The sequence below is a fragment of the Protopterus annectens genome, chromosome 6.part0 (assembly GCF_019279795.1).
Source record: "Protopterus annectens isolate FY-2018-M chromosome 6.part0, PAN1.0, whole genome shotgun sequence".
In the NCBI taxonomy this organism is placed as follows: Eukaryota; Metazoa; Chordata; order Ceratodontiformes; family Protopteridae; genus Protopterus; species Protopterus annectens.
Genome location: NC_056737.1, coordinates 1567418070 through 1567439980, shown reverse-complemented (window position 1 = coordinate 1567439980; position 21911 = coordinate 1567418070). Strand labels below are relative to the sequence as shown.

General features: G+C 43.4%; 1 protein-coding gene across 1 annotated transcript in view; it reads left to right on the top strand.

The window, feature by feature from the left end:
- Nucleotides 1-11250: 11250 nt before the first annotated feature.
- ZNF148 (zinc finger protein 148) overlaps nucleotides 11251-21911 on the top strand; it is a 1243505-nt gene continuing 1232844 nt past the window's right edge. The window contains exons 1-2 of the mRNA XM_044075013.1: nucleotides 11251-11350; nucleotides 12639-12969. Coding sequence (XP_043930948.1) covers nucleotides 12640-12969 — 330 coding nt within the window. The 5' untranslated portion in view covers nucleotides 11251-11350; nucleotide 12639. The remainder of the gene's footprint in view (nucleotides 11351-12638; nucleotides 12970-21911) is intronic.

Sequence of the window (21911 nt, the reverse complement as noted above, 5' to 3'; positions counted from 1 at the left end):
GTTATTCGGGTATAAAGGTATCCGCCGACGCCATTTTCCTCAGTCTTTCTTGCCGCGTGGCGCCCGAAGCAGAAGCTGATGTTCTTCATTCCACATTGCTGCAGTCCTAACTATTGGGTAGTCCGCTGTCCAGTCGGCCCGAATACCAAAGTATAGGCTGGCTGTCGGTCAGGGCGCATTAGACTGACGTCAGTACGTCAGGGTACTAATGCGCATGACCGACGTCATATCCTCAGTCTTTTTTGCCGCATGGTCCGATGCAGAAGCAATTTTGCGAGTGCAGGTTGGCGTTCTGAAAGTTTCTGAAGCCAGAGTTTCAGACCGAATCAAAGTTGGCTAAGTACCCGTTGGGAATATTTTGGTTTTTCTTGCCTCAGTATTTTACCGGATGTCAGAAAAAGTGAATAACTGTATTTCTTGTGGGAAACAGATACCTCATAGGGATTACCATACTTTGTGTATACCTTGTTTAGGGCCTGAGCACGGCGTTGTTGGATGCCGCTCTTGTGCTAGATTTAACAAACGCACTATTAAGAGAAGGTTAGACTGTGCCAGGTTAGTGTTTGGGAAGCGTTGTAATTATAAAATGCCGTCGGATGCTCGGCCAAAACGGCGCCCGCTTCGCTAAAAAAAGATAAAGCAGCAAAGCCTAGGGTGGAGGACCCGACAGTCCCAGACGGCGGTTCTTTGGAAGGCTCAGTGGAGCCAGAGGTTTTGCCAGGTGTCTCTTTGGAGTCTCAGGAAGAGACTTTACTGTTACAGGATGTATCCTCTCAGGAAGTAGGCCAGGCTGAGGGGCTTCTCAGGTGGCTGTTCTTCCCTCTCTTCCTAAGGTGGTTAGAGCCTCTCCTTCAGTTTCCAAGGCTTCTTTGAGGGGCAGGCCAAGTTTAGCTTCTGTGGGAGTTTCTCCTAGTACTTCAGGATCTTTGCCTAAGAAACATATGCTTAAAATGGCAGAGGATTTGATTACTATGATTAGGGGTTCTATGCCCCCTCCTGATAAGAGGCCTAGGGTGGAACCTGAGTTTGAGAGTTTTGAGCAATGCTCGAGGCTTGAGTCTTGACTGAAGACTTGCAGGAGTACCCTCCTTATTCTGATTCTGATGTGGATGATTCTACTCCTTCTGCTTCTCCTCCTGAGGATTTTTCATTTTCAGAGACTCTGCATTCCATGAGGGAACATTTTAAATGGGAAGGTCAAGATTTCTCTGATTCCAGGAAAAGTCTTAGGGAATTCTTGTTTTACCCCAGCATAGGCCTTTAGCTATACCTCCTGTTTTGAATGTGGTGGAAGATGTCTTTGCTGAGGCTTCCCTGAATCCTGATTCTCTGCCTCCTGCCCCAGTTAAACCGGATAGGTATTATAGGGTGCCTGAAGCTCATAAGTATCTTTTTAAGAGTCCTAGGGCAGACCCAGAAACTGTCTCTCAGGGGCCCAAAGGTGTGAAGGCCTCAGTTGTTAAAAATCCTGTCCCTCCTGATAAAGAGGCAAGGGCTTTGGATAGATGGGGAAAGAAAGTGTATACTTCTTCCACTTTAGCCGTGAGGGCGTTGAATTGTCAGTTTCACATGTTAAAATATCAGAATTATCTTCTTTCACAGTTAAAATCTAAGGTGGATGCTCTGGCTGCAGGTATTGAGTGTAAAGAGTTGCAGGATTTAGTTCATGTGTCTGAACAGGTAGGTAAACATTCCTTGCAGTGTGGTTTTGATGCTGTGCAAGCCTCCTCCAGGGTGGCTGCCACTGGTTCTGTTCTTCGTAGGCACGCCTGGCTAAGAGATCAGAATTTAGCTGAGCATGTTAAGACAAGGATTTTGGATGCTCCTTTACAGTCTGATGTGTTGTTTGGTTCGCCTGTGGAAGCAGTTTTGAAGAAAATGGAGGACAAGGCTAAGTCTATGCAAACTGTTAAAGATTTTTGCAGGTGCAGCCTCCAAGTTTAGTAGAAATTGGCCTACTAAGGGATGGACTTATCCTGCTTATGATTCCCAGTCTAGGGGTAGGTCTAGACGTGGTAGGGGCAGAGCTCAGGGTTCTTTTAGGCCTAGAACAGGGAGTTCCCCTGCTCCGACTTCGGGTGAGGGCAGGGGTCAGTCCTTTCGTAAGCAGACCCAATGACCTGCCTTTTCAGCTGCCAGTACATTCTCGCCTGGCAGCACCTTTGGGAGGAAGGCTGTCTCTTTTCAAAGAAAATTGGGATTTAATTACCCAAGACCGATGGGTTCTGGATATTATTCGCCACGGTTACAGGTTTTATTTCCATACCTTGCCTCCTTTCAAAGGCATGCCAGACATTCCTCCTCTTCAAAGGACAGAGGCTCACAAGCAAATTTCTCTATTGCTCCAAATAGGGGCCATTCAGTCAGTTCCTGTGCCGGAAAGGGGCCTAGGATTTTATTCTCGCCTGTTCCTGGTACCAAAGAAGGGGAACACGTGGAGACCAATTCTGGATTTATCTATCCTCAACACTTATCTGGACATTCCCAAGTTCAAAATGTTGACGTTACAACAGCTTTTACCTCTGCTGGGCAAAGATCACTGGATGGTAACTTTAGATCTCAAGGAAGCTTACCTTCATGTGCCAATCAGACTAAGTTGCAGGAAGTATCTGCGTTTCGAGCTGGAATTCTCATTATCAGTTCTCTGCATTGCCCTTTGGCTTATCTACTGCCCAGAGTATTCACAAAGGTTCTGGCTCCAGTGATAGCTTACTTCAGGCTAAAAGGCATCCAAATCTATCCTTACTTGGACGACTGCCTGATTCTGGCTCAAGAAAAAGAAGATCTTCTACAGCATCTGGAATATGTCATAGCAGTGCTAAGATGCCTAGGGTATTCTGTGAACGAAATAAAGTCCAGTCTAGTACCCTCTCAAGACATGTGCTTTCTGGGTGTGAGACTGAATACAGCAGCCCAGATGGCCTTTTTTAACCCCGGACAAACAAAAGAATCTCTCCAGTTACTTCCATCATCTATCTCTTCAGTCCGGGCTGACTGCAAGGACAGTCCTTCAAGCCTTAGGGTTCATGGCATCTTGTATTCTGGTACTTCCCAATGCCAAACTGCATATGAGGAAGCTACAATGGTATCTCAAAAATCTGTGGACACAGCACTGCCAGGATTTGGACACTGTCATTCAAATAATACCTTGCATTCAAAAGGAATTTTGTGGTGGGCTCAGGAATGTCACCTAAACAAGGGACTCTCTGTGACCCGGCCAGAGGCAAGTCAGATTCTAACGACAGATGCCTCAGATGTTGCTTGGGGAGCTCATCTAAATGGAAAGTGGATACAAGACAAGTGGCCTGCCAGACTACAGCATCTACATATCAACATGAAAGAGATGTTAGCAGTTCAGTTTGCATTGATTGCCTTCAAGGAGTTACTTCTTCCAGGGCAGGTGTTGATTCTAACAGACAACACAACTGTCATGTGGTACATCAACAAACAAGGGGGAACACATTCTTACCCATTGTGCAGACAAGCAATGATTTTATGGGAGACTGCGCTCAGTCTGCAACTAACTCTTCAGGCAAGGTTTCTGCCGGGAGCACAGAACTCCTTAGCAGATGTATTAAGCAGACAAATCATGGATCCCCACGAGTGGAAACTGGATCTTCATGTATTTCAAAAATTGACAGTGTCATGGGGAACTCCAGACATAGATCTGTTCGCTTCTCCACTAAACCACCAGCTGCCAAAGTTTTGCACGAAAGGATTTCATCACACAGCTTGGAAAGTGGATGCTCTTTCTTTCAGTTGGAAAAATCTTCATGTGTATGCCTTTCCACCTCTGCCTCTTCTCCCAAAGGTGCTTCTAAAGGTCAGACAAGACAAGCCAAGGATGATTTTAATAGCTCCAGATTGGCCTCGCAGCACTGGTACCCATTACTGAGGAGTCTGGTAAGGAAGCCTCCATGGCCTTTACCCTTGATTCCACACCTGTTGTCTCAGAAGGACGGTCATCTGCTCAATGTCAAGCTTCACTCTCTACATCTAACCGCCTGGCATATTCTGTTTTGAAAGACAGCAGGTCTCAGCTTCCTAACAAGTTTTAAATGTGATTATGGAAGCCAGAAGACCTAGTACAAGGAAAGTGTCATGAGAAAAATGGAAGAGATTTTGTTTTGGAGTGCAGCAAACAATTTGGAGATTACTGAGCCAAATTTGAGTGTGGCTCTTCAATATCTTACTGAGTTACTGGACAAAGGTTTGTCTTTCTCTTCCATTAAGATTCATGCTGCAGCAATTTCAGCTCACTATGATTGTGACCCACCATTGTTTTCATCCTTTGTTCAAGCAATTTCTTAGAGGGCAAAGAATATAAGACCCCCATGAGCTCCTACTCCTGCTTGGGATCTCAATTTTGTGTTGGAGAAACTTACTCTACAACCTTTTGAGCCTGCCGCTACTGCTGATTTGAAATACTTGTCATGGAAGACTGCTTTTTTGTTGGCCATTACTTCTGCAAGAAGGGTTTCTGAGTTGCAGGCCCTTATGGCAGTGGAGCCTTTTGATTTTCATAAGGATAGGGTATCTTTACGTACTAATCCTTCCTTTATGCCTAAGGTGGTTTCTAGTGTAGCTTTAAACCAAACTATTCATTTGCCTACCTTTTATGCAGATCCCCAAAATAAAGGGGAAAAGATTTTGCACACTTTAGATGTACACAGGCTATTGCGTTATTATTTGAGCAGGACTAAGGATTTTAGGCAGTCTCAGCAGTTGTTTGTTTCTTTTGCTTTGACTTCAAAGGGCAAGCCTGTGTCAAAACAAACTATTTCTAGATGGATTGGGTGTTGCATTACATTTTGTTATTCCCATCATGGCAAGGAGATTCCAGCTGGGATTAGGCCTCATTCCACTAGGGCTACTGCCACTTCCACAGCATTTCTTAGGGGGGTGGCAACTAAGGATATTTTGGAGGCAGCTACTTGGAGTTCAGTGCATACTTTCTCTAAGCATTATCACCTTCCTCTCTACTCTAAGTCTAGGGCTGGTTTTGCCACAGCTATTTTGCAAGGCATGTTGTCAGTTCCTGCTTCCTTATAATTTGCCAGCCTCCCTTACCTCTGCTTTGGGATTCTACCCAATAGTTAGGACTGCAGCAATGTGGAATGAAGAACATAGTACAGTTTTGTACCTACCATAAATGTAGATGTTCGAGGATCCACATTGCTGCAGTCCAATTTCCCTCCTTCCCCTCTATGTTTAGGGGTGGTTGTGTAGGTGAGGTTATATTCTGCTAATTGTGTATATATTGTATATATATATTTTTTGGTGCAGGTATTTTGGGAGTTTTTGTTTTTGGCCTTATCTTTTCAGGGTCTTCTGACATCTGGGGCAAGAAAAGACTGAGGATATGGCGTTGGTACTGCGCATTAGTACCCTGTTGGTATTCGGGCCGACTGGACAGCGGACTACCCCAATAGTTAGGACTGCAGCAATGTGGATCCTCGAACATCTACATTTATGGTAGGTACAAAACTGTACTTTCGCAAGTGCCGGTCGGTCAGAACCAGAGATTACTACTACCAAAGACTTCTAAAAAGCTAAGTACCCCGTTGGGTACTCTTTCTTGCCTCAGCCGATGTCAGAAAAAGTGAATAACTGTTTAACTTGTGGGAAACAAATACCTCATAAAGATTTCCACTCGTACTGCTTACCTTGTTTAGGCCCAGACCACGACGTAGCAGCTTGTCTAGCCTGTGCTTCTTTCAACCGACGGACGCTTAGACGTCGGTCGGAATTTGCTGAGGAGTTTTTCGGCTCCGCTTTTGCTTACATTATGCCGTCGGATACTCCGACTACGCAAATATCTAAAAAGCGCAAGGAAAAGGACCGACACTCGCGGTCCGCGGTTTCGGCCGAAACCGCGGTTAAGCCAACCGCGAGTGTCTCGGTTTCGGCTGAAACCGAGTCTACGGTTCTTCCTTCGGCCGAAAGCTTACCTCCTGCCGAGGCCTCATCCAGCATGGTAGAATCTGCTACTGAAATCCCACCCACTCTTGCAGGTTCTCAGGATTTATCTGATACTATCCCTTTGGATATTTCTACCCCTGCACGTGGAGCTGCTAGGCCACCTGCAACCATGTCGATTAAGGCCTTTGCCAGGGCTAAAGCAGCAAAATCAACTAAAACTGTGCCTGCTAAGACCCCCTCTCACAGGCCTAGCTCTAGTTCACAAATGCTTAATCTAGCAGAGGATCTCATTTCTTTGATCCGGGGATCCCAACCTCACCCAGAGACAGGGCCTCTCACCCACCTCCAGAGAAGAGACCTAGAGTAGAGCCCCCTGAGCCAGTTTCTACAGATGACTCCTCTGATGAATCAGATAATGCTAACCCTCCAAAGGGCCCTTTTTCTCCTTATGAAGACTCTGATGCTGAAGAGTCCATTCCTTCTGCCTCTCCGCCTGAGGAATTTTCTTTTGGGGAAACCTTGCATGCTGTGAGGGAACAATTTCAATGGCAGGGCCAGGATTTTTCAGACTCTAGGAAAAGGCTTAGAACCTTTCTGCATTTGCCACAGCATAGGCCTTTAGCCATTCCTCCAGTACTTACTGTTGTGGATGATGCATTTAATGATGCTTGTACTGCTCCTGATTCTCTTCCTCCGGCCCCTGCTAAGCCCGATAGGTACTACAGGGTTCCGGACACACATTATCATTTGTATAAGGCTCCATTTGCAGATCCCGAAACTATCTCCCAGGGACCTAAGGCTGTAGCAGCTACCCCTGCCAAAAAAACCCTCCCCTCTGAAAGGGAATCTAGGGCCTTAGAGAGATGGGGTAAAAAAGTTTACACTTCTGCTACTCTTTCAGCTAGGACCTTGAACTGTCAATTCCACATGATTCAGTATCAAGAATTTATGTTAGACCAGTTAACTAAAAAGCTGTCCTCTGATGAACCATTAGACAAAAAATCTGTTCAGGAAATGGTACATAACATTCAGCAGGTCAGTAATCATTCCTTAAAATGCGGCTATGGTGCACTGGAGGCTTCCTTTAGATCAGCCATGACTGGTACAGTGATCAGAAGACATGCATAGTTAAAAGAGCAGTCATTACCAGACCATGTTAAATCAAAGCTCCTAGATGCTCCCATGGATAAGCTCAATTTGTTTGGCTCCCCTGCACAGCAGGTGCTGAAGAAGGTGGAGGAGAAAGCGAAATCAGTCCAGACAGTCAAGGATTTCTTGCAGGTCCAACCTCCAAGGTTTAGCAGGAACTGGCCTTCCAAGAATTGGTCCTTTCCAGACACCTCCAGAGCTCAGAGAGGCAGGAATAGGCGCTCAAGAGGCAGGGGTCAATCCAGAGGTGCCTACAGGGGACGCCAATGGCAGGCTAACAACCAGCGAGGTACAGCCACAGATCCAGCCACCACCACTACAACAGGACAATCACAGTGACTTGGCTCTGGCACCGCCTACCAGGGAACAACTAGAAGCACCCTTAGGCGGGAAGCTAGCCTTATTTACAGTAAATTGGCATTACATCACAAGAGACAAATGGATTTTACAGACAATACACCAAGGTTACAGGTTTCACTTCCATACTCTACCAAGGAAGAGAGGAATGCCAAACCTACCTCCAAATCAAAAGGCAGAAGCTCTAAAACAAATAACTCACTTACTAAGGATGAGAGCTGTAGAAAAGGTACCATCTATGGAACAAGGGCAAGGATTTTACTCCAGACTCTTCCTGGTACCAAGAAAAGAAAACCAATGGAGACCTATTCTCGACCTGTCCGCTTTAAACACATACCTCATTGTCCCAAAATTCAAAATGCTGACCCTACAGCAACTTCTTCCCATGTTGGGCAAGGAGTCTTGGCTGGTAACTCTAGATCTCAAGGAGGCATACCTGCACGTCCCCATACGACCAAATTGCAGAAGATACCTCAGATTTCTTGCAGGATCAGAGCATTATCAATTCTCAGCATTGCCCTTTGGCTTATCTACTGCGCCCAGAGTGTTCACGAAATGCCTGGCATCAGTAATTGCTCATTGCATGCTTCAGGGAATTCAAATCTTCCCTTACCTGGACGACTGCCTGCTACAAGCGGACAACAAAAACAAGTTAACAAAAGACTTGAAAAGGGTCATTCATCTACTGCAAGCCCTGGGATACACAGTCAATATAAAAAAGTCAAGGCTGATACCATCCCAAAGGATAACCTTCTTGGGTGCAGAGCTGGACACATCAAAACAAATGGCATTCCTAACAGTAGAAAAACAGGAACAACTCCCTCTCTACTTCATGGCATTAACAAAGCAGAACCAGCTAACAGCAAGAAAAGTCCTGCATGCCATGGGTTACATGGCATCCTGCATAATATTGATTCCACATGCCAGACTACATATGAGAAAGTTACAGTGGTACCTAAGGAATTTATGGTCTCAGCACAAGCACAGCCTAGAAACTCAAATTCCGATAATTCCATGCCTGAAGCAGGAATTCCAATGGTGGGCTCAGGCCTGTCAATCAAGCAAAGGACTGCCCTTCCACAGCACTCAACCAAGCCAGACCATCACAACGGACGCCTCAGACCTCGGTTGGGGGGCGCACATGCTGGACAAGTGCATACAAGGCTTATGGACTCAAGACCAGCTGCACCTACACATAAATCAAAAGGAAATGCTGGCAGTAAAACTGGCAATTCAGACATTCAGACCATTTCTTCGACAGGGTCAACTGTTGATAAGGACGGACAACACCACAGTTATGTGGTACATCAACAAACAGGGAGGCACACATTCATACCCTCTATGCCGGATGGCAATGGACCTCTGGAATGTGGCCCTGAGCTTCAACATTCAGTTACAAGCAATTTTTGTGCCAGGAAAAGAAAATATACTAGCAGACATCCTAAGCAGAACTACCACGGATGCCCACGAATGGATGCTGCATCCGGACATCTTCAAAACCATTACAGGGAAATGGGGACTACCAGAAATAGACTTATTTGCATCCCCACACAATCACCAACTGAAGAAATTCTGCACGAGGACGTACCACCCGCTTGCTTGGAAAGTGGACTCCCTATCTTTCAGTTGGAAAAACCTGACAGCATATGCATTCCCACCTCTTCCTTTGATGCACAAGGTGCTATTGAAGATCAAAGAAGACCGTCCAAGGATCATCCTGATAGCTCCAGACTGGCCAAGGCAACATTGGTACCCATTACTGAGGAGTATGTCTCGGGAACAAATATGGCCTCTGCCCCTAGTTCCCTTACTGATAACACAGAACAACTTCAAAACCCTGCATCCAAACCTGAAAACACTGCAGCTGACTGCCTGGAACATTGCATAAGACCAAATAATCCAGTTTTATCAAAAAAGGGTTAAAGGCATTATCTTAGAGGCTCGCAGACCCTCAACAAGAAAAAATTATTCAGCAAAATGGAAAAGGTATCTCATTTGGAGTACTACAAAAGGAGAAAATGTGTCACTGGTAAACATAGCTAACATCCTGGAATAGTTGGCAGAGCTCTTCCACAATGGCCTGTCCTATTCTTCCATTAAGATTCATGCATCAGCTATTTCAGCAGAATACAACTTGGATCCTCCAGTCTTCTCTCATCCTCTGCTCAGGCAGTTTCTGAGAGGAATTAAAAATGTAAAACCACCTAGAAAGCCACCATTGCCAGCATGGGATTTGAACTTTGTGCTAGAAAAGTTGACACTCCCTCCTTTCGAGCCAGCAGCAACAGCAGAATTACAGTACTTATCATGAAAAACTGCTTTCCTGCTTGCAATCACTTCAGCAAGAAGGGTTTCTGAACTACAGGCATTAATGGCAGTACAACCCTTCCTGATCTTCCATCAAGATAGTGTGTCCATGAGAACTAATCCTACTTTTATGCCAAAGGTGGTCTCCAGGGTATCTTTAAACCAGGCTATCCACCTACCTACATTCTTCCCCAACCCACAGAACAGGGGAGAAAGACTGTTGCATACCTTGGATGTGCATAGACAATTACGTTACTACCTGGACAGAACCAAGAGCAATAGAAAATCTGACCAGCTACTGGTAGCATATGCAACAGGAATGGAAGGAAAAGCAATTTCAAAACAGACAATCTCTAAGTGGATAGGAAATTGCATTAGATTTTGTTACTCTTACCATGGGAAGAAAACTCCAGAAAACATCAGACCTCACTCTACAAGGGCTACAGCCACTACCACAGCTTTTTTTACGAGGAGTGGCTACCAAAGACATTTTAGAGGCTGCTACTTGGAGCTCCGTGCATACATTTGCCAAGCATTATAATTTGCCCTTATACTCCAGATCCCGAGCAGGTTTTGCCACTGCTGTTTTGCAAGGGATCTTAACTACACCATAATCTTATTACTCCTCCTCCCCCAGTTTGGCTATGGTATTCTACCCATTTGTAAGGACTGCAGATGCATCCTTGAAGGACATAGTACAGTTTTGTACCTACCATAAATGTAGATGTCCGATAGGCATGCATCTGCAGTCAGGATTACCCACCCTTCTTCCCCTCTGAGGTACTCCTAGGGTATTTACCCATCTTCTAGCTAGCTGGGGGAATCTGTTATGGTGTATTTGTTTGTATATATGTATATACATGTTTATTTTTATTTGCTCTCTCTTATTTGGAAACTTTTGCAATTATCCAAATTTAGCCTTCCTAGAGGGCACCTGGCATCTGGGGCAAGAAACACTGAGGAAGATGGCGTCGACTGATACCTTTATACCCGAATAACTGCAGCTATGACGTCGGGTGAAGTGCAACATCAGCCGAGGCCGGACCCAGACTTTGGAATCCGGCCGACCGAGGGGCTGCCTGACGACAGGACAACCCATTTGTAAGGATTGCAGATGCATGCCTATCGGACATCTACATTTATGGTAGGTACAAAACTGTACTTTTCATCATGCTGCAACATAGCCTCTGCTGGATTTTCTTAATCCATGACTTTTGTTTATGTTAGTTTAACGTCTACCTTGATAAATCTTTTTACTACATTTCCCTTTTGTTTTCTTATATTTTGAATTGTGAAATGTTCCATACCTGCATGCCTTTACCTATATTTCTGTTCAAATATCTTTGGAACTTTTTTTATTGATTAGTTTAGCTTTCTCTTTTGCATAAATATTGCACCATATCAGATCTCTCTTTATTTCCCACATCTTTGTTTCTTTTTTATAATTTTCAAAAATCTCTGGTCTTGTTATTTATATTTTCACATTCCCTCTGTTACTTCTTTTTCCAGGTAACCTGAAGCTTCTTTCGTCTTTGTAATGTTTTTCATGGACTAAAACATCCAATACCACACTACGAGGAAACAGACCACTTTAATGGAACAAAAATAATAAAAGGTAAGCGCTTTCGCAACAACAAGTTGCTTCTTCAGACCATTCAAAGGATATGTCAAAGGCACATCCTTGTATATTTAAAACAATTGACAAAATTTCCAGTGAAGAACCAAAAACAATTAAAAATCAACAGTGCATAATTGGTAACGTCGGCTAACTTTCCTACCAATCACAAAGTAATAAAATGTTATCCTATCAGAATAGTTAGAAAACGCTAACATCCTACCAGAAAACAATAAAATCAATATCATGATTGGTTGAAAATACCCTAAGTAAAACTACTATAGGTGAAACAAACGACCAATCAAAGCTCAATATGCATACAAAAAAATCATGTACTTGTGATCAGATATGAAAACTACAATAGTTCGTTGTTGTAATAAAGCATAAATATTTCACAGATTATAATAACACTGCAACTAAACGCACTTCAATGAGTTATAAATGAACTTGGTTTTTGTTCCATTAAAGTGGTCCGTTTCCTCACAGTGTGGTGTTGGATGTTTTTGGTTTATATAAGTTTTATTTTACACCACTGTGTTGCAGTCGAAGTGCTACCTTTCATGTGCATATTTTGGAGTTTTTCATGGATTGTTGTCTAATGAACAAAACCTTGTATTTATAGCTTTTGACAGTTTATGTGCACATATTTTTCTTTCTTCTAATCTCTCTCTTACTTTTTCTGAATGTCTTCTATCTGGAGATTCTGGGATTCTTACTTAATAGTAATAATATTTAATTTCTTCCTTATCCTCAATAGTTCAATCTGTCATATTTACGGCTTTTTTTGGCCTTTCAGTTTTTGTAGACTATTAGGTACTTCCTTCTACCACTGAGGGCATCCCTGTTGTGTCCTGTATGAGTTCCTGGATGATTTCTGAACCCCTGATGATCTTGGAATTAGTCAGCTTTGGAAGCATGTTTATTCAATTCACACTGCAACTCGCACAACATACTAAAACAGTACCTTAAAAGTATGTTAAATTACAGCACCAGGGATGCAAGTGTACTTTATTTAAAGCCTCTCTGTTTTTTTTTCTTTATTCACATAGGAGGAGGTAAGTTGTAAAAGCTTTGTTGTCCTGTGAGTGTAATGGTATTAACCATGTGGGCACGGATACACTGAGTTAACACAGGACACATTTTAGTTAGTATAAAACTGGTATGCTAGAACTGTTGTTGCATTTAAGTCACTTTCTTTTGTTGTCAGAAGCTATCTGCAGTATTTCTTTGAAAAGTAATTTTTTATTTGATGTAAAGCATTGGTTGTTTCTTTTTGGTTATTCTTAAGAATGAACTTTGAAGATAAAATAGAAAGCATTCTTCTTAAATGCGGAGGTACAGATGAAATGCAGTCTTCAAGTGCAGTGGTTGCAGTAGGTGGTATTTCTGATCCAGTTGTACTATCTACGGTGAGACAAGACAGTGAACCGAATATCGGGGCTATTCCTCATGAAGACATCCTTTCAGAAGATGAAATATTGCAGGAAGGAGCTCGTCCACAGCAGGAACTGATTCCACATGATGAGCTTATGGTCCATGAAGAGACCATAAAGAATGATGAAGAGATGGAAGCACAAGGCCGACTTCATCAGGAAATGCACTATCCTGATAATTTGTCTGTAAGTAATTTACAAAGGCTGATTAACGCAGCTTAAAATCTAGCATATTTTTATACAGTAAATATTTTGAGGTGTATTAGTATATGTTAAATTATTACATTTTGTGTTTAACAATTGAACACTAAAGCATTCATTTTTCTCCCATGTGTGAAAATAAAATTCATACCTTACAAACATTGAAGACCATCATGAGCTAAAAAATTGCATTCACTTTTGAAAATAGATTTAATGTAGTTAATCCGTGAAGTACACAGGATCTGATATTGTCTTTTTTTGTCTGATTCAGCGTTTGGGTAGTTGGATCTAATCTGATCTGACCTTGGCGCCTCTTGCCAAAGCACTGGATCTGAGAGCTCTGACTCCTTCCTTACCCACAATTCCCCATTTTGCCTGAGCCACTTCAGATCTCATTTGCCACCTATGAAAGGCAGATGCGTGGACAGAGAGTTAGTCTTTGATTCATGATAAGTGAATGCTTTTTCCTCCTCCCTTGTTAAAAATAGTTGTTATGTTAGGTTTTAAAGAGTAGTAGTGTATTTTTAGTCACTATAATTAGTAAGTTCTCATATCCAGAGACTTTAAACAGTGCTCTTCCTGTGGGCATAAAGTCTCCCCAAGATCCACACTCATTATATAAACTGCTTGAGGCCCTCGCACCTTCTAGCTTCCTGCTCCATTTGTGCTGCCTTTGGCTCCAGAGCCCTACAAGGACATAAAGAAAAACTCATACTTAAAGGTCTTCTTTCTCCCCAGACAGGATCCATTATGTCCTCGGATCCAAAGGCGTCCACTTCTTTTTCTCCCTCCGATATGAAGAAAGATAAATTGAGGGTTGGATCAAAAGAGAGAGAGAGAAAGACAAAGAAAAATCTAAAGATAAATCCAAGCATCCTGAAGATCATCAAGAAAGATCCAAGAAAAGGGCTCCAGACAGATACTGCGGGTCCAGCACCTAAAGTTCTGAGACAGTCTGATCTGACCATTTCTTCGATCCAGACTCCATCTGTGAATTCTTCTTTTACTGCAGCTCCAAAAAATCCTAGACTGCCTTCATTGATTCTGCAGAAAGAACCTTTAAAAGCTGCTTCAATAGCATCTTCATCCAGTTCTGGCTGTTCCACAAGGTCTCACTGAGCTTGATGTCAACCAGATGATGAGGAAATCTATGAGGAGTCAGATTCAGATGGGAGTCCTCCTGGCTCTGTCTCCAAGGAAGGATCCAGGTTCAGGCCCTCCTTCTCGGGCTGTTCAGTCTTCTCAGTTTCCTACCCCATCCTCATTCCCAGAGGTGGTGTATATTGGAGCCAGTCTTCCTGCAGTACCAGTGTCAGAGTTGATGGCTCTTGAAACTTTGGCTTCAACTTCTGTCACTTGCTTGACTCAGATGGTTTTGGGTTCAGTAGAGTCCTGGGTCCAGGGAATCCGCGTCAGGGTTCCTGTGGTTGAATTGACTGTGAGACCTTCGGAGCAGTCACTGCTGTTCGGGCCTTCAGCATATGACAGCTTGGTTCCTAGGTCCTCCTTGGGGCCTTTAGCTATTGGATTTGAGAGGGCTTATGACCTTTTCAACTTGGCTGGCTCTTCTTTAGCTCCAATGGCTGGTTCAGTCTTTGAGGCTGTGGATAGGGCCTTGGCTGGATCAAGACTTCTGGTATGCTTCCAGAGCTCGGATACATCCAGACTCTAAAGAATGTACCTCCTCCTCTCATTCTAGTACACACAGAGACAGGTGGGTCCTTTAGGCTTTGAGATTACTTGACCGTCAAGTCCTTTGTCCATTTCTGATGTGTCTCCTGTGGGGGTCCCAAGACACATTCCTTGGAAAATGACTTCTAAGAAGAAGTATATTGACTCTTCTTCTGAGTCTTCCACCAAAGACATGAATTTAGATGAAGGAGAAGGTTCTCCAAGATCCCCTGCTGAAGACATCTCCTTTGGAGACATCCTAGAATTGATGAAACAGCATGGGTGATGGTCCACTAAAGCTCCTTCTTCCAATGAGTTGGTGTTTCTTGAACACTTTGGGTCTGGCCCTTCAACTTCCTTGGTTTTTCTTCTTCCCGACCCATTAACCATCTCCTTACTCAAAAAGCTTGGAAGGAGCTTGATGTGGCAGAACCCATTCCTGAAAATCCAGATAGAATTTTAGCTGCTCCTAAGGATAGGACGTTATGGGCTAAGGGTGCATCTGTTAGATGCCATGGTGGTAGCAGCAGTCGCTAAAAAGGAACTGTGCAAAGAAAGGTCCTCTGTTTGTCCCCCTCTAGAGTTTTGGACAGATTGGGAAATGAACGTATGCTTCAGCTACTTTCTCTATTTATGCTTTGAATTATCTGGCTCATGTGACACATTTCCAGAGGGATTTGATTAAAGTACTTTCAAATTCTGTGGCAGGTAACTTACCAACAGATGTCCAAAAACCTCTAGAGTCTCAGTTGTCAACCCTTCAAACTACTACAAATGTTTCCATGAAATTGCTTTCTAGTGCAGTGGATGGTGCAGCCAGTACTGGCATTATGATGCATTATCATCCCTGGATGTGGATATGTGAATTTCTGGAAAGCTTCAGAACATCCATCATCAGCACCCCTTATGATGGTTCCACTTTGTTAGGAGTGAAAATCAAGGACACACTTACCAGAAGTAAACTGGATGGTAAGACCTTGTCTGCCATTGGAATCTGTTTTTCAACCCCTCAGAGATCCTTCTCCAGGAATCAGAGAGGTGGTAGAAAGATATGGTGCAAAAAATCTCAAGGTTTTCACCAGGACAATTGTGGGAAAAGGCCTCCCAGAGGCAGAGGTGGAAGCAGTTTTACAGGACGTTGCCCCAGGGGCAGAGGTGTTCCGCAAAATCAAGGTGTTCATCGTCCATTCACGGAGAAGCTTTTCCAACATCACTGAATGTTTGCCCAGCTGCTACACTCTGGAGGCAGTCAGCGTTGCTTCTGCATACATCCTCTAGCCTAGCAATACATGGGTGCTAAGGATAATTTCCAGAGGTTATACAATTCCCTGTTTAGAAATTCCAAAAATAAAATGAAAGATTGCCAATATTTCCACCAAATCAGTTGGAATCTGCAGCAACCAGAAGTTCAGAATTTGCTGGTCAAAAGTGTTTTCCAACAGGTCCCCCAAGACGAGTTAGAATCCAGAGTCTACTCAAGCTTCTTTTTAGTTACAAAAAGATGGGGGATCTGAGACCAAATTTGGATCTCAGCAAATTAAATCAAGTTGTAAAACAGGCAAAATTCCAAATGGTTACAGTTGAGTTAATTTGGCGTGTTCGCAGAAAGGATGATTGGATATGCTGTATTGATCTCCAAGATGCCTACTATCATATAAAGGTCCAAAGGCAGTCAAGGGGAATTGTCCATTTCCATCTGGGAGCCAATCATTTCCAACTCAGAGCACTGCCTTTTTCTTTCACCACAGCTCCCTGGGTGTTTACCAAGAGAATAGCAGTGGTGACGGCCTTTCTCAGGCATCATGGGATCCAAGTATTCTGGATGATTGGCTTTTAACTGCTACCTTCAGGGATCTAGTTCTAACATACCAGTCATTCTTGCAAGAACTATCATCCATGCTGGGTATTTCCATCAACATAAAGAAAGGGAAATTACAACCTACTCAATGTGTAGAATTCATAGACCTCTAGACAGACACTGTTTGTCAAATAGTAGAGCTGCCGTCGTCGTGGATCAGCTCATTCAGATCAGTGACTCTTCAAGTAATAAATCATTCACATCCCCAGGCTTGGCTGATATTAAGACTTCTAGGCTAATGGCTTCCTCCATAGTGATGGTCCCATTGGCCAGATACTACATGAGAGTTCTACAGTGGACATTATTGGTACAGTAGTCCCAGAGATTTCATTTTTATCACCACAAAATTCGAGTCATGCAGGAACCATATCCAGTGGTGGATTACATCAGACACTGTGGGCAGGCACTTTTCTCCTGTGGTACCCAAAGCCACAATAACCATGGACGCCTCCCTTATTGAGTGGAGGGGCCATTTTGAAGGTAGAACAGTCCAAAGAATGTGGTTTCCATTAGAGGCCAACCTTTACATCAGTATCTTGGAGCTAAAAGTAGTGGTCCTTGCACTACAGGCACTTCAGGACCATCTACTCAAGGATATGATTGCCATACATTTAGACAACACGTCAGTAGTTTGGTACATCAGCAAACAGAGTAGAACCAGATCATAAGGTAAAAACGGAGTCCAACCAACATAATTCGCCACTCTTTTATTGGATACTCATAAAAATATATAAAAACAGACTAAGCACTTTCATCTTCACTGCTAGCAAGACTTCATCAGGGTGTAGAACTGCTATAATTCACCTGAATAAATTCATTTGTATCAACCAATCAGAAGTCATAAATTTACATATCCGTAATGATGCAATCCATGAATTTAAAGTGATGGTCTACAATAAAACCAAAAAGAGAGAAAATTACCGAGGGTGAATATCTCCACCAGGTATCAGTAGTGGCCATGGGTGCTGCATGTGCCCCTCTGTACGCTAATATTGTTTTAGGAGTGTGGGAAGAAAAGATAGTGTTTACCCCTGAATTTGTATCATTGGTGCATGGATATTATAGATTTTTAGATGACGTGTTGATTTTATGTAAAGGCACCACCGAACAATGGGGGGGTTTTCTGCACTCAGTGGCAGAATTCTACAAATATTTTAAGGTTCACTTATTCAATAGGGACCAACAGTATAAATTACTTGGATAATTTTCTTGCGAAGAATTTATCATATGGGTGCTATACCTCAACCTTTTGTAGAAAGGACTCCTTTTCTAATTCATATCTTCACTTCAATAGTTGTCACCCATTTCATCAAAAAAGGTTGGTTGTTAAAGGCCAAATGGTGAGGCTTTCCAGGCTATCTGACAACAACATATTTGACAAGTAGATTTATCATCTGATATGTATTTTTATTGAGGAAAGGCTATCCTATTCATTTATTAAAGAATGTTAAGGTGGAGGTGATGGGCCTTAGAAATGACCAGTTTGCACCCATTTTAAAGATCAACCCCCACACCGATCAATATATGTTGTTGGAAATATTGTTGAAAGGAGGTTTAACCACAATTTTGATGTGTCCACCCCCATTTTTATGATTCCTTACAGCAAGGATATTTTTAAATATATTAGTTCAGTGAGGTACAACTGGAATATTATTTTCCCTGATGATATCAGTCGTCGTACATGCTGGTGTGAATGACCTGAGACGTACCTCCCTGGACTGCATGAAAAGAGACATAGAGGAGCTCTCTGATCATGTAGCCCAGGCTGGTATGACCCTGACCTTGAGCAGCATCTTACCCTCACCTAGAATGATGCCACAGTACAAAGACAAAATGATCGATTTTAACAATTGGCTAAAATTTTGGTGTCATTCAAAGGGGATCCAGTGTCTGTCAGCCTGGGATCACATGCTTGACAAGCCACGTTGCTTCGCTAGGGACGGCTTGCACCTGTCACCACTGGGCTTTCGGATATTGGCAAAGGCTCTTGCCACCTCCATAGTGCCTTTTTTAGGCAAGGCTCAAAAGTCAAACCCACCCCCATAGACAGCACAAGGAACAAGAAACTAAGGGTAATGCTGCTTAACGCCAGAAGTCTTAACCTCAAGATGCACTTTTCGATGCTCTCCTCAGTATGGAGAACATCGATATCTGTGCAGTGACAGAAACCTGGTTCAAGGCTCCAGAGAGTACCCCAGCACTACCAGGCTATACCTCATATCATGCTTTTCGGCCCCAAAACCCGGACCGAACCACAAAAGGAGGGGGAGTTTCCATATTTATCAAGGATATCCACACCTCCAGGTTAGTGGCATTGAAGGGAGTATCGGAGACCATCCATGTGCAACTAACAGTGGGCAAGACTCCTTTTCAGTTTATAGCATCCTACAGACCACCCTCTGAAAGTCAGGAATTCCACTCGGCTTTCCTGAAAACATTGGAGAACATGAAGATCTCTCCGAACACCATTATATTGGGCGACTTCAACTACCCAAACATTGACTGGGAGCACTACTCAAGCCCCAGCACCTTAGCCCAAAGGTTCCTGGAAATTATAAACTCAAATGCTATGGAACAACTAGTCACCACTCCCACAAGAGGGGACAACATACTAGACCTGATCATTACCAACATGGGGACTCTATGCTCCACACCAGAAGTATATCCCTCATTGGTAAGATCAGACCATAAATTAATTTCACTGGATGTCCACATCCCGACCCCACCCCAGCCCAGAAAACCACAGTGAAAAACTTCTCAAAAGCGAACTTCTCACTTCTCAAAACCGAAGTGGAATCCTTCAAGGCCCCAGGGCCAGTGGAAACTACGGCCCAAACTGCAGAATCCTATATAAACGCATTCTACGGACATCTCCAGGAATGCATGGATCATGCTATCCCAAACAAAACCAAGACCCAATCATCCAAAGGCAGGCGTCCAGTCTGGTGGACCCCTGCCATAAATAAACTGTACAACAGAAGGAGGAAGCTACTACATAATAGAGCAAAATCCCTAATAGGTAAGGCATCTCTGATCAGTACTAGTAAAAAATTACGATCCCTCATAAAATCCTAAAAGGCCAGCTTCGAGAGAAAAATTGCACAGGACACCAAAGACAATCATAAGGCTTTTTTCAGTTATGTTAGGAACCTGGGATGCAACTCCCAGACTTGTTCTGAGTTGATTCTAAATGACAAAAAATACACTGAACCCACAGACATCGCCAATATCCTGGCAGACAGGTTCAGTGCAAACTTCTCCACCCCAAAAAAGCAAGTATCTATCCCGGCAGAGGGCTGCCTCCCAAACATCTCTGATGCTCAGGTGAAGGCTGCCCTCTCCAAAGTAAAAAACACTGCTTCCATGGGACCAGATGGCATCCCAGGTTGCGTCCTACATGAACTCCAAGAGGAACTAATCCCTCAAAACAGCTATACAATCTGAGCTTCACTACAGGATATGTGCCCACAGAATGGCGCACAGCAACAGTGGTCCCACTCCACAAAGGTGGAGCCTCTACGGACCCTGGAAACTATTGCCTCATAAGCCTGACTAGCTTAGTCTGCAAGGCTATGGAGAGGATCATCATGGAGCTCATAAACAAAGACATTGGGGACCTACAGACACTAGATCCTACCCAGTTCGGCTTTGTCAAGGACAGATCCTGCCTTTTGAACCTGTTTGACTTCTTCGAAACAGTCACCAAAGCCATAGATGAAGGGAAGGTAGTCCACACAGCCTATCTGGACCTTGCAAAGGTATTTGACACAATACCCCACTTGGGCATCATAGATAAGCTATCCAGCTTAAATATAAACCCCTATGTCACTGGCTCAAAGACAGAACCCACAGAGTGAGAGTTGCTGGAGCCATGTCAGACTCGAAACCGGTCACAATTGGCGTCCCACAGGGTTCTGTCCTGGGACCAGTCTTGTTCGGTAAATACTTTTCCGTGGTACAGGCGAACGTGGGAGGACTATGTCTCACCAAGTTTGCAGATGACTGCAAACTGGGCGCCATAATCGACTCTCCAGCTAACACAAACATCCTTCAAAAAGGTCTCACAGAGACAGATAACTGGTGCCAGCACCATGGTTTAAAGCTAAATGCCAAAAAATGTATAGTCATACCCTTTGGCAAAAACAATGTGCCCACAAATTACCAGATAGGCGGAAACCCATTAAGTACAGAGAAAGTTATTAGGGACCTGGGGACCCAAGTTGATAGCAATCCCTCCTTTGAAAACCATATTGCCAAAGTGGTTAGAAAGACCTTCTACATAGCCCACCTCATCACAAAGGGTTTCACATCTAGATCAAGAGAGGTAATCGTGCCCCTTTATTCGTCCCTCATCACATCAGGCCCATCATAGAATACAATGCCCCTTTTGGGATGTACCTTACCCGACACCTGCAGCAATTAGAAAGACCCCAAAAGTATCTCACCAAGAGGATCAAGGGTCTCAAACAAATGCCATATGCTGCTCGGTTAAAAAAACTCCAGCTCTACTCAGTTGCATACCGCCTACTTCGAGGCAATCTATGCCTGCCATACAAAGCTTTGTCAAATCCAGAATTAATGGACATGCTCCACCTCAGTAAATCTAAATCCCTTAGAGCCACACGCTCGAGGGACTTGAACCTCAGCACAGAAATAAATAGAACTTGCTGGAGGGACAGCTTCATAACCCAGAGGCTCCCTTCGCTCTGGAATAGAATTCCAGTTCATGTGAGGCAGAGCACCTCACTGAATCTCTTCAAGAAGAATCTCGATAGGTGGATGGGGGATCATAGGTTTGTCCCAGGGATTACTCCCGTGTCACTATTAGACAGAGGCACAGTAAACTAAACCTTAAAAAGGGCACAGTATACTCAAATCAAGGGGTGGCGTAAGCCATACAGAATCGGGCTAGGCTTATAATTGCCCCAGGGCAGATAGCCTAGTATGAACCTATGAACCTATGATATTAAAATTCTTTTAGGGGCAGTCCCATGCATTATTTTTAGTAGAAGAAAAAATATTAAAACCCTTTTAGAGATGGACATTGGTAGTAGAAAATCAAAGTTTGGGCAGGGTGTTAGAAGAAAATGTGGGTTCTGTAAGTTTTGTAGGTTTGTACATCTAGGACCATAAGTTACAGTCTATGGTTTTCCAAGAACTATCCCCTGCCCTATGAGATGCAGTTGCAGCACCACCTATATTGTCTGTCTTGCCAGTTGCAGTTTTAGCAATGCATTTTATGTAGGGAATACAAACAGAAGACTCAGAGAAAGGATTCGTGAAGACATATATGATGTTAGGAAAAGTAGGTCTACTAAGACCACTTTTAGACACAGTAGTTAGTGAGTGCTTAAATTTTAAAACTTTTTATTTTTTATTATTGATAGAGTTGTTTCAA